This window comes from Rhineura floridana, chromosome 7 (genome assembly GCF_030035675.1).
Source record: "Rhineura floridana isolate rRhiFlo1 chromosome 7, rRhiFlo1.hap2, whole genome shotgun sequence".
Lineage (NCBI taxonomy): Eukaryota > Metazoa > Chordata > Lepidosauria > Squamata > Rhineuridae > Rhineura > Rhineura floridana.
In genome coordinates this window covers 153,968,919-153,981,721 of record NC_084486.1, presented here as the reverse complement: position 1 = coordinate 153,981,721, position 12,803 = coordinate 153,968,919, and the positions used below count along the sequence as shown (strand labels likewise).

The 12,803-nt window shown below is 50.6% G+C and overlaps 1 protein-coding gene across 2 annotated transcripts in view; it reads left to right on the top strand.

Moving 5' to 3' along the window:
* The window catches only part of LOC133389629 (probable cation-transporting ATPase 13A5), a 68,592-nt gene that overhangs the window by 54,639 nt on the left and 1,150 nt on the right, over positions 1-12,803 (top strand). For both annotated transcript variants that reach the window (XM_061637636.1, XM_061637635.1), the window contains 13 exons: positions 406-523; positions 1,595-1,719; positions 3,175-3,335; positions 5,223-5,342; positions 5,586-5,665; positions 6,372-6,414; positions 7,740-7,849; positions 8,190-8,286; positions 8,688-8,760; positions 9,282-9,456; positions 11,008-11,192; positions 11,851-11,939; positions 12,383-12,463. In XM_061637636.1, the coding sequence (XP_061493620.1) occupies positions 406-523; positions 1,595-1,719; positions 3,175-3,335; positions 5,223-5,342; positions 5,586-5,665; positions 6,372-6,414; positions 7,740-7,849; positions 8,190-8,286; positions 8,688-8,760; positions 9,282-9,456; positions 11,008-11,192; positions 11,851-11,939; positions 12,383-12,463 (1,457 nt within the window). The remainder of the gene's footprint in view (positions 1-405; positions 524-1,594; positions 1,720-3,174; positions 3,336-5,222; positions 5,343-5,585; positions 5,666-6,371; positions 6,415-7,739; positions 7,850-8,189; positions 8,287-8,687; positions 8,761-9,281; positions 9,457-11,007; positions 11,193-11,850; positions 11,940-12,382; positions 12,464-12,803) is intronic.

The window sequence follows — 12,803 nt, the reverse complement described above, 5'->3', positions numbered from 1 at the left end:
TTGATTGATTTTACAGATTTGCAAGCTGCTTCATAGCCAGAAGCTATCCAAGTGGTGTACAGTAAGACAGAATTAGATAAAATACAGTAGGCAAAACAATAGCACCATTTCTACAATTGCACAATTAATAGCGCACGACACAGGGAGCCCCTCCAAAGAGGGGCAGCCCTTCACAAAAGGGGCTTGGCAGTTCTGTTGCTGCCTCTCTTCCCGGCAGCTGTGCCTCTTTGTGCTGCATCTGCAGCATCCGTGCCTGCCTTCCGTTTCCTCCCAGTGCTGCCTGACCTGTCTGGGAGCCCTTGACGCTGCTGCTCCGTTAGGGTCGGTGCTTTCTGCTTCAGTCCCTGGTTTCTCTCTGTTTCTAACAGCAATCTCCCTCTCTCTCCCCCCCTCCCCTCCCTGCAGTTCCCAAACACTTCCAAGCGGAGCTTGAACACTTCACATCTCAAGGTTTCCGAGTCATTGCCTTGGCTCACAAGGAGCTCTCCGTGGGCAAAGGTGCGGACCTGGATAACTTGGAAAGGTGAGGCTTGCGGATGTTCTGCTGTGGCTGATGCTGGCCTAGCTCAGCCAGGTGTTCAGGTGCACCGCTGTGGTGCTGGTTGCCATACACATTCAGAGATATTTTATCCCCGTCTTCTCTCTTTATTCCACTCAGCTTGAGGTATGTACAGATGCATTTGGAAAGATGCTTCAGGCAAGCTGAGTGCCTGACTTTTTTCTTCCACGTGTATCTAATAAAATATTTGATGGGTGCCTTGCTATTTTTTTAAAAAAAAAACCCGTATCAATTTTTAAAAGAGAACCTTGGAGAACAGCTCTGGGACGGGGTGGGAAGGAGACTAGGCTTCCTGATTGTCATGAGGGCCAGCCAATCAGTGCTATGTTCAATTGCACACAGGAGAATGAGTTTCTTCCCCCTCCCCACCCAATGCGATCTGGGGGAGACGACTGTCTGCCTGCCCTCAATGAAGTGAGTGACCTTCCTTGGCAGGCCTGGCCCCCAAATTATGTGTGCACCTTTACACAGGCAAAATAATTTGCCTCCATTCCATCTCTGCTCGGGGCGCTTGGCACACTTGGCCTCTCCTCTGGACTGGACACTCCTCCTGTCATTTCCCCCCTGCTGCCCCCCACTCTGGGGAAGTGGATGCCTCACGTCCTTCCTGAGCCAGCTGTGCAGCATCAAATAGTGCCAAGGGCTGTTGCAGGGCTGCAACCCCTCCTGGCAAAATGGAGGTGGCCGTTGGGTTAAAGCATGAGGCGGAGGTGTGGGCAGCAGGGAGCCAGCAGCGTAGGAGGAGGAGCCAACTGCCGGCTTGCACAGGATGGGGAATGGGAAGCCACACAGCGGACAGCTGCACAGAACTGGCTGCAGGGACTTCAGCATCCTCCTCTTTGCAACCCAGTTTTCCTAGGAGAAAGAGGTTTCAGTTGCTCCAGCACCCTCCAAGCCCTGCCCCAGAGCGGCCCGAGCGGGGCTGCAAGAGAGCCGGGCCTCTTTCTGTCACGGGAGCCCAGAGGGTCATAGCAGCTGCTCTGTTTCCCTGGTGGAAGGAACTAACTCTCCCTCTTGCCCCCTGGCTTGTCCAAGAGACAAGGTGGAGTCTGGTCTGACCTTCCTGGGCCTCCTGATCATGGAGAATCGGCTGAAGAGTGAGACCAAAAGTGTCCTGGAGGAACTCAGCGGTGCCCGCATCCGGAGCGTCATGGTCACAGGTATGTGTGTGTGGGGGGCTGTTGTTCTAGCAGGTGTGCAGGTGTGTGTGTGGCGGGGGGAGCAGGTTAGAACTACGGCTGTGGAGCAACCTTGCTTAGCTGATCAGGAACAGCTCTGACCCTTGTGGTCCCTTGCCAGGTTCTTCTGCTGGTCTCCATTTGCCTTTGTCCAAGGCCAGCGCCAAGCAGCTGTGCTTCACAGTGGGCCATTGTGCAAGAGGATCTCTCGAAATGTTGCAGGCCCCTTTGCTGCTTCCTGGAGGACCTGCCCAGTTTGAGAGGTGGTTCCTCTTCCTCAGTGCTATCTCAATCTCAGTGCCTGTTCCTTGCATGCAAGAGTCTGCCAGCCTGATGCTCTCCAGCTGTTTGGACTACAACTCCCATCAGCCCCAGTGCAGTCCCAGCTGCGTTGGCTTGGCTGATGGGAGTTGTAGTCCAAACAGCTGGAGGGCACCAGGTTGGGGGAGGCTGGCGTATGACATAGCCCACGTCCACCGTCACCTTCTTTTTACCTCCTTTCTTGCTCCACCCCACTTCCCTATACTTTCTGTGATTGCTTTTCAGCAGCTTCAAGCAGTGTCAGCAAGTTCCAAAGATGATGATGATGATTAGATTTATATCCCGCCCTTCCTCCCAGCAGGAGCCCAGGGCGGCAAAGATGGGATTATGCTTTCAAGGTTTTCCTCACCAGCCTTGCAAACAACCTTACAAATTGGCTTAAAAAAAAAAATGGATGGCAGCATACACAGTCCTGACAATGTCTTGGGAATCCTGGCTGTTTGGGTGCTTGGATGAAAACAGGCACAGTGAGATGAGTCCCACGTCACACGGGGCAGCCACGGAATGTATCTTCTGGGCTTCCAAGCCTGGTTCTCCCTACAAGCTGGGCAACTCCACTTTGTGTCATTTTACAAAAACCATGGATGGGATCCAAAATGGCTTTTGGGTGCACACCCAGTCGAGAGTTTCAGGGCACCTCCACAGGAGGGATTCAAACACATAGCAGAACTTTAGATTTGCACATTTAAAGGGCATTAAAGTGCTCTGTCACCCAGGCGTGACAACTCCACTTTTTAAAAGATGAAACTGACTTTGCGGTTTGGAAAGAGTCAGGGAAATGCATTGAAAAATGTGAATGAAGAAATGATTAATGGGGAGACATGTAAACACCTTGTAAGGAAATCAGATTGGATGCTCATTGTCATATAACCTCCAGGCAAAGAAATAGCACAAATGCTCAGTAAAGACAGGATACAGTCTAACCTGCGTGTAAACTTTGTGCAAGCAAATCAGGATGAACGCTCTGTTATAAATAGTTTGTCTGGAGGGGGCCTTAGGCTTTTTGGCTTTCGAGAGTACACCTTCAGTTAGCAGGTAGCGTCACGTGGCAAAGCGAGGGGAAACGCAAAGCACCCCAGGAAACAACCCCCTGGACTTCTTCCCCTCCCCCTCCAGGTGACAACCTTCAAACAGCCATCACAGTCGCCAAGAACTCTGGGATGATCTCCAGCGGCAGCAAAGTGATCCTTCTAGAAGCCAGTGAGCCGGAGGGACCCGATCCAGCATCCATTACCTGGCGGCTGATGGAGGAAATGCATTATGCGGATGAAATCAAAGTAAGGCAGCATTTCCAGAGCTGTTTACACATGCTGAGTCTGGCTGGAATGGATGTGCCCTCAAGCAACCTTGTATTCCTTTGAATGAATACCGGGCCAAGTGCAAGGTTGTGGTTTTGATGCAGAAAGCCCTACACAGCTTGGGGCCAGGATACGTGAAAGATCACCTTACTCCTTATATACCCAGTCAATCACTACGCTCTGCAGATAAAGGCCTCCTGCAGATACCATCTTATCAGGAGGTCCATCACGCACAACATAGGAAGCGGACATTTAGTGTTGTGGCTCCTACCCTTTGGAATTCCCTCCCCTTAAATATTAGTCAGGCACCATCTCTGTTATCTTTCCGGCACCTACTGAAGTCATTTCTCTTTTAACAAGCCTTTTAAGCAGAGACCTTATCCCAGTCTGCATCTGTGCTGGAAATGCTTTTTAATGTTTTTAAAGCTTTTTTTAAAAAGATGCTTTTATGATCTTTTGTTTCAATACATATGTTGTAAAGTCTTTTGTTTTTAAGATGTTTTAGAGTGCTTTTCGTTTGCTGCCCTGGGCTCTTTCTGGGAGGAAGGGCAAGATATAAATTTGAAAAATAATCATAAGAAATCATAATCATGTGAGACAGCCACTCTCCTCCTCTGCCGCCCCACCATTGCCACCCTGTGCCTGTTTGTCCTACCCAGATGGAAGGCTCAGGAGCTCATTAATTTCCAGGTCAAACAGGTGGGTTGGAGAGAGCCACAGAGTTCTTGACTCTGGAGAAGCGGCCAGGAAAGGCTCGGAAGCAGAAAAACATCTCCCTGTGGAAATGAGGGCCAAGGTGTCCCTGACCTTAATTGCAATTAATGTGCCTGCGGAGTGTCTGGACCATGGTGGTGCTTGGAGGAGTTTGGGTTAATCTGATGCTTCTCTGAAACTGCCATTTACCTCTCAAGAAAAGCCTCCACTGGCGGGATGGGAACGTCCCTTGAAATGCAAATGGCAACTTTTGGCAGGGAGAGAGCCTGCAACATCCCCTCTGCATCCCATGTCTTTCCCTGAGGCTGCTCAGGGCTTCTCCTTGGCTGTTCTTGACTTAACAAAAGCAGGGCAGATAAAATGCATTCAAGCTGTTCAAGCTCCAGGGTCTAGTTTGGCCTTGGAGAGTTTTGATACAGGTTTGTTCAGCTGGAGTCAGCAGCCCCTGTTTCCCCGCTATTTATGAGGGCAAAGGGTTCTGGAGGCTTTTCAGCCAGCCATCCTCTCTTGCTCGGTATTACAGCTGTTTCCACATGCACCTTTGGAGGGCTGCGAACTCCACCCCTGCATCCTCTGCTCACTCAGGGTGACAGCCATGTGGCTGCTCATCAAAGTATTTCCCCCAAGAGCCTGTCATGATCCAGGAGCTCTGCTCCTCGCGGGAGCCTCTGATTCTCCCCCATCATGGCAGCAAACCTCTGATGGAGGCAGCTGTCCTGAGGAGTCCTTGTTTCAGGGTAACCGAGTGGTGTAAACGGGTTCCAGGTGTGCTGATTTGGAGCAGACTTTTGGCACCTCAAAGTGCTGCTCCCTGGGTAAGAAGGTAAGCAGGGCCTGCTGGATGAGGCCAATGGCCCATCTAGTCCAGCATCCTGGTCTCCTAGTGGCCAACCAGATGCCGCAGTGGGAAGGAGCCCACAAGCAGGACCTGAGCGCAAGAGCACTCTCCCCCTCCTGCAGGTTCCAGCAACTGGTGTTTGGAAGCACACTGTCTCCGACTGTGGAGGCAGAACATAGCCATTGTGGCTAGTGGCCTGTGACCCCCCTTTCTATTTGTGTCATGTTTGGTTTGGTTTGTTTTTTCATCTGCACAAATGCTAAAATCAGTCAGTCAGTGATTAAGTCCGAGAATAATTCTCACCTGATTTTCAGGATCCCTCCATCACCATTGAGAGCTCTGATCCTGTTGGGCCAGACAGCAGTTTCCATTTTGCCTTGAATGGGAAATCCTATCAGGTCCTCGTGAAATACTTCAGCAGTCTGCTGCCAAAAGTAGGTTGTGGGGAAGGCGGTGTGGACTGGGGAGCCCCCCACTGCTTGGGCTGGTGGGTGGACTGTGAGTCGGGATGGAATGGGCTCCCCTTTAGATCCGGGTGCATTCCGGCGTGCACTTCCACGGCAGAGTGCTCCCTTTAGCCTATAGGGTTGGGCTTTTGTTGTGGGGGAAGAGGCATTGCCTTTCTTCAGTTCTAACCAGCTGTTGATTGTTCAAAGTGCACCCTTTTGTTTCCACAGGTACTTCTGAATGGAACAGTGTTTGCTAGGATGTCTCCAGGCCAGAAGTCCAGCCTTATTGAAGAATTTCAGAAACTAGAGTAGGTTTCTTCCTTACCGTATAATGGAGGGAGGGAGGGAGGGATAGTGAGCTTTCTCCAGAAGCCCCAGAATGTGCTTCTGGCTCACGAAGGAGAGAGTTTGTAACTTAGGGTACTTTCTTCTCCACTGAGAACACAGACAGGCATGCACAGTCTCTTTCGTCCCTCTTGTTTGAGATGGAGGCTGAAATGTTCTTTCTCTGTGAGAAGGACTGATCAGGGCGGAGCAGGTCTGTTCCCTTAGCATCAGTTAGGGCTGCTTTAAGCAGAATGATTTCCTACCTTGCTGGAAATATGATGCACGTGTGATCACACTTGCATGCCTTAGTTTTACTGCACGTACATTTGCTGGGAAGCCATGATTGATTGTGAGATTGGCTGTGCACGCAGTGGAAATGGCCAAGTGTGATTGTCATGTGTGGCAATATGTAAGCCGCTTACATGCCAGATTTCCCACAGGAATCCTTTAAAGCCAGACCAACTGGAAGGGGGAGGGATATACAAGCTGGCATTTTGATGGCAACAAAGTTGGGTGAACACTGAAAAAAATGTGCATGCGTGAGTAGCACCCATCCCACAATAAATACGTGATATCTGGAAGCACCCTTGGTGGGTGGCGGGTGGCTGGCCTGGTGTGTTTTCATGTATACAAATGATCATGTTAAAAAACCTGAAGGTTTCAATTGTGTTCTCTTCTGTCTTCCAGTTACTATGTGGGAATGTGTGGGGACGGAGCTAATGACTGTGGGGTAGGTAATAACGTTAGGTAGTGTTAATGTTTTTAAGAAAGGTTTTTACCCATCTAGATCCTTTCCCCCATAAATCTAATGTGTCATAAATGGAAATGTTGTTTTAAAAATGGTCTCATAATACATAACATATAATTTTATGATCAATTTACATTGATTAATATATATATATAATTATAAATTATAAGGAACATGCAAAGATGCATTATCTAAGACAATGGAAATGGACTGCCTTCAAGTCAATCCTGACTTATGGTGACCCTACAAATAGGGTTTCCATGGTAAGTGGCATTCAGAGGTGGTTTACCATTGCCTTTCTCTGAGGCTGAGAGGCAGTGACTGGCCCAAGGTCACCCAGTGAGCTTCATGGCTGTGTGGGGATTCGAACCCTGGTTTCCCAGGTTGTAGTCCTACACTCTAACCATTACGCCACACTAACAAGCTGTCTTTAAAATTAAACCTGAAAGTTCAGAAACCCCCTATCAGAAGGGAAATCAGCCAAGGGAAACTGCTTTAAGCCACAGCAGAAATCAGGAGGCCAGATGCGGGAGGAGTGTGTCTATGACTCCTTTGTGCTCCATTTCATCTTTAAATGACAACCTATGTCCCCTCCCTTCTGTTTATAGGCAGCCCCATATGGACGTGTGCGATTTGATTACTTGTACTTGCAGATGAAATCATGGCAGTATTTCTGCATGTTTCTGGGCTCAAGTGCTGGGTTTGATCATGAGGAACCCAGGATCAGATGTTACAAGGATGACAGAGTTTGAATTCTCTGTTGAGTCCCAGAGTTTCTGACCAGGGAACCTGAGTTTTGCACTGTTTGGTAAATTTTTCATAGGGTAGGGCATCCATACCAATGTAGGCATCACCACCTCCCTGCCTCCCCTTCCCCAAGGCAGTAATGCCTTCGACACCTCCTTTCAAAGGAACAGAGGAAGTTGCTTTGTCCTGAGGCAGACCATTGGTCCAGCTGGCTCAGTACTGTCCACACTGACTGGCAGCAGCTCTTCAGAGTTTCACCCAAGGAGTCTGTCCCAGCCCTACCTGGATATAAACCTGGGACCCTCTGCATGTAAAGCAGGTGATCTCCCCGTGAGCTCCATCCTTCCTCAGAAGGGCAGTTCACATTCAAAGAGATGAGAGTGAGGGGGACAGGGGGACGGAGCTAGCCTGAGTCTCAGGTCCTTCAGAACACGATAGATGGGAGATCCCAGGAAGTCTGCCTGCATCTAACTTGGACACAGGGAACTGCCACCTGGGAACTGTTCTTCCTACTCAGATTTCATGATGAGTGATGGTGGTGGTTGCTGCTGCCGTTTCAGGCTTTGAAGATGGCTCATGCTGGGATCTCCCTTTCTGAGCAGGAGGCCTCTGTGGCTTCCCCCTTCACTTCCCAAATCCCCAACATTGAGTGCGTGCCAGAACTGATCAGGTATGTTCTGTCTCGTTCGCTTTTGTCACTAGCTTGTCATCTAACATCAAATTCCTCCAGAGATAGCTTGTGGGATCTAGCCGGCCTGTGGCTCTCCTTCCCCTTCCCTTGCATCCTTCCTTGCGGGTTGCGGTGGTTGCTCCTGGCCTGGCCTCCATGCCCATGCACACTGGCAGTTATCCATGCAAGCACAGCTGCTTGCCCAAGCCCCTCCCAGCCCTACGGGCCTGAATGTTTTCCTCAAAGCCCCTGACCCTGTCTTCCACACCGAGCTGCTTTGAGCAGGCCATTGCATCCCTTTGTGATCAGGCGCCCCTTTTTCTCTTCTCCCCAATCCCAGGGAAGGGCGTGCCTCCCTTGTGGCCTCCTTTTCGGTGTTTAAATATCTGGTCCTGTATGGCATGGCCCAGTTCATTGGGACTTCTCTGCTGTATTGGGTATGTTTGTGTTTATTTATTCATGTGGGTTTGTCCCAAGGACTGAAGGATGGATTCCCGATGACAACAAGCGCTCATGAATTGTCATCTTAGGCTAGAGAGAGTGAATAGCTTACGTTTTGGAGAACTTAAGGGGTTGTGACAGAGGCATTGATTCCTTTTTTATTTTTAATTTAGAAAAGCTGCTGTATAAGGGAGAAATGTGGGTATTACCTGGGATCTTGCAAGAGAAGAAAGTTATTTTGCACTGGAGTGTATATCTGGCCCCTACGAGAAATCTTTGAGTGCTTTTGCAAAGTCCTGTAGACTTTTCTCTGTCTGGGTTAATTGAATAATAATTTGAGGAGAGCTGCAGGATGATCGTCTCCCATGAACTCATGTTTTTGTTTGCTTCCTTTTAGCAAATACAGCTCTTTGGGAATTACCAGTACCTCATACAAGATGTCTGCATTACCCTTGTTGTGTGCCTAACGAGTAAGTGGGTCATCCTCTGGTTGGCCATGTGTTAGCAAACTGGCTCCCCGCACGCTTATGGTGTGGAGCAGTTATCACCACCAGAGCCAGGGCGCAAGGCACACATTCAGATGAGAAGCTCTAAATTCTCTACCGAGCTGAAGTGAGCTCATATTTGTCTTACCTCAGCCTGAAGAAGCAGCGCTGAGGTTTGAACTGTGGCGAGCCTGCCAGGGGATTTCCACAGCTGTGAGGCAGGCAGCAGGCCTGCTTCTGCTTGAGCTCCTGTTTGGCAACCCCCTGTGCCTCTGATGGGAGGCCTGCCCTGCCTTTCGAGAGCTCTCAGTGGGACAAACAGCTTGGCTTAAAGCCTTGGATGCTACTTCTGCTTCTCTGACTGTGTCCCAAGGGCAGCTCTCCTTCCTGCCTTCAGTTCAGGGTGGTCCTGATGCTGACAGCCCACCAGGCAGGGAAAGGGGAGGGCTCTGAGTCTGGCAGTCTGCGACCCCCCCTCCAGGCACGCTCTGTCTTCCTTCCCCAAGTGAGCTTGACCGAGGCAGATCCCAAGCTGGCCCCCTACCGGCCCCCTGGACGGCTCCTCTCCCCGCCGCTGCTGCTCTCCATCGTCCTCAACGTCTGCTTCGCCCTCGCCGTCCAGGTCTTCGCCTTCCTGTTTGTGAAGCAGCAGCCCTGGTACTCGGAGCTGCGCAGCCACAGGTGAAAGAGGTCTCTCCAGAGAGGCTGAGACGCAAGGAGGGAGGGCCGATTCGAGCTGTGCCTGCTAGTAGTGGCTGTTTTCTAAGGAGAGGCTTCCTCAGAAGTCACGTTCCTAACCTCACGACACACCCCTGGTTCTCAGAAGCAATGGGGTCTCTGTTGTGGGGCGTTTCCAGGTGACCTGCTTATGGGCCTTTCATCCTGATATGCTTGTGAGGAAGTTGTACATCTTCCTCTCAATTGATTGTTAAAAACAAAAACAAAAAGTGTGTGTAGGGGGTTTACAACAAAGTGTTTTAATCCATTTAAATTGTGCAAGCCTGAATTTCCATGTGCGATTGAATGCCTCCCCCCAAATAGCAAATCTAGATGTGACCTTGGTGCGCACCATCGGGGCACCATCTTCTGTGTTGTCACTTGGCAGTTCTCCACAGGTGAGCCCTGACAGCCAAGGGGCTTGTTACGACACGTGTCCTTGGGAACCTGAGTGTGTGAACTTGCCACCCACGTGTCCCATGAAACACACCTCCTTGAGAGGAGGGGGATCTTTTGCTAGGGATAAAACAAGTGATTTGCCCTGAAATGTGCCTAAATGGTGTGTGTATACCCGAGAAATGCAGGTCCAAACCAGACTAAAGTAAAGCTTCCTTTTATTGAGAGAAAAGAGAAGAATGGCATTACAGAATTACTGGGTGTGTGGCAGCATTAATCATTAATATCCTAACCCATTCATAACTTTAAACTAAAGAGATCAAAGGACCCTATTACTACAAGGAGTGACAGGTAGGAGAGATTACCTATCCTAGGCCCAGGAGTGGGCAGTGGAATGCAGCTGAAGTGATGTGAAGGAGCTGTGCCCCCAAAGCAGGAAGGAATCTGTTTGCCTCAAGGCTTATGCCAAGACACAGACTCCCTTCCTGGTTGCGGCCCAAAGTCCCGTGTTGTTGCTTGAGAGCATAGTTACCCGTGTTGGAGCTCAGATCACCATCAACCCCCCTCCTAGGTCTCAAGCCCTGCTTTTTAAAGACACTTTTTCTCTTCCAACTCCCATGAAAAAGGAGGGATCTGGGCACGAGGTGATTTCGTGTGTGTGTGTGTGTGTTTCTAGCTGACACTGAGAAACTCAGGCGACTTTCTAATGCTGTCTTTTAAACAATGGGATTGTTCTGCTGAGCTTGAGGGAAGCCTGCCAAGGAAGAAGATAACATTCATCTCAGTTTCTCTTGGTTATTTTTGTTGCTCACAGGATGGCCTTGTGCTGTCCTTTTAAGAGTACCTCAGGAATGCATAATGAGTAAAATAACAGGGGGTGTGGGGTGGGAATTATAGTCCAGAATGCTCCAGGGCCTTGCACCCCCTTGATTCCACTTGAACCAAAATGGGAGTTAGCTGAACACTCATAACAGGCTCTTGGCTTAGAGTTGCCTCAACGTAAGCCCCGCTTGGAGACAGGTGCCTCTGCCCCTCCAAGGAGGCAGAGACAGAGAAGGGCCAGGGAGAAGCAGAGGCGAGAGGCGGAGGCAGTCATCCTCGGGGCCCTCTTTTTTCCAGCGGGTGCCCTATAGGAAACCAGCCGGTGTCCCCAGGCAACGGAACAGCCAACTCCACAGCCCAGGAGCACAGTATCTTGAGCTACGAGACCACCACCCTCTGGCCGATCGTCACCATCAACTGCATGATCGGGGCCTTTGTCTTCTCCAAAGGGAAACCCTTCAGGAAGCCCATCTACACCAACTGTGAGTGAGGGGATTGAGCCCCCACGTTCCCGTTCATGACTGGTGGCATCCAAGCCCCCCCTGAGCCACTGCCTGGGCACCAGAGCCTGGATGGCCAGAACTCGCCCCTGCCAGGGGCCTGGCCAGCCCTGTTCCACATGGGGAAAACGTTGGCTGGGGGTTACAAATAACCAGGATTCTGCTTAGTATCCAGACAGCATCTTCCTGAGGAGCTTGGAAGGGTTTCCATGCATTCCTTCTGTTGGAGTTTGACATGTATTGCAGCGGAGTGCAGGAATAACTAGTCTGTTAAGAACTTACTAAAGAGACGTAGTATTTATTACTACAAGGAAATGAAGCCGTGCATGCCGATGCATCAGCCCTGCAAGATAGCCTTATATATTATGCATTACCCTCTTATTACATAGATGGGGGTTGAGGAGGTTGAGAGACAAGGGTTTGCTTTTGACTAGAACACCCCCACCCCGATTGGCCTGGAGGCTTCACTGGGCAGTGGACTGCCCTCTTTCATGGCGGCAGCAGCAGCCGCCGTCAGCCCTGCGGCCAGGTGCCCTCCCTGATGTCCAGTGGGACACCCGGAGCTGCTGGCTTGCTAACTTCATGCACACACACCCGTCCCTGGGGTTAACTGGGGGCTCTTCCTCTTTTGATTCCCCAGATATCTACTCCTGCCTGCTGTGCCTCCAGCTGGGAGTTTCCCTCTTCCTCTTCTTTGCTGACCTTGAAGCCGTCTACAAGGGAATGGAGGTGAGTTGGAGGAGCCCAGAGTCGGGGGATGCCATCCACCTGCCCCCCTGGGTGCAGTAAGCACCCCTCAGCATCAGGAAACGGGCACCCAGCAGCAGAGCAAACAGAACGCTCTCCACTTGGAAGACAATGCAGCATTGTCTCAGCAGGGCCATAAAGCACCCTTGGCCTGGCTCCGCTCACCTTGGGCAGCTCCTGGGAAGTTCAGACTAAACCCTGGAGCAGATTCCACTGTCATGGAGCCATCCGCTGCCATGGGTGCATAAGACTGCCTCCTTGCCAGAGCTTGGAAAAGTTACTTTTTTGAACTATAACTCCCATCAGCCCCAGGCAGCGTGGCCACTGGATTGGGCTCATGGGAGTTGTAGTTCAAAAAAGTAACTTTTCCAAGCTCTGCGTCCTTGCTGCGGAGGGTTAAAAGCCTTGGACCTCTTTCCTCACAGCTTCTCTGCACTCCAGCCATTTGGAGGGTTTACGTCCTGCTGATGCTGTTGGTCACGTTTTCTGTCTCGCTCATTGTGGAGGTGAGCAGATTTCTGTCTTTTTGTTTCTCTGGTAACTGGCTCAGTCTTCCCTTGGAGCAGAGCAGTACCTACCCGTTGTTGTGGATACCCGCTGTGGTGATGGGGAGGATTAAAGAGGGCCAGAACATGCTCAGCGTTCCTCCTGCCCACCCACAGATGCCTGAAAGAGGCTCACAAGCAGGACAGGATGGTGATGACCACCTCGTGGTGGTACTGCCTGACCCCTGATATTTGGGGAGGGGGTCTGTCATAAAGATAGGGACAAAAACTTTGGGTAGACAGTATCAAATACTGGAAAGAGTTGAGGGGTGTGGAGGGGCCAATTTCACAGCCTCTCCTT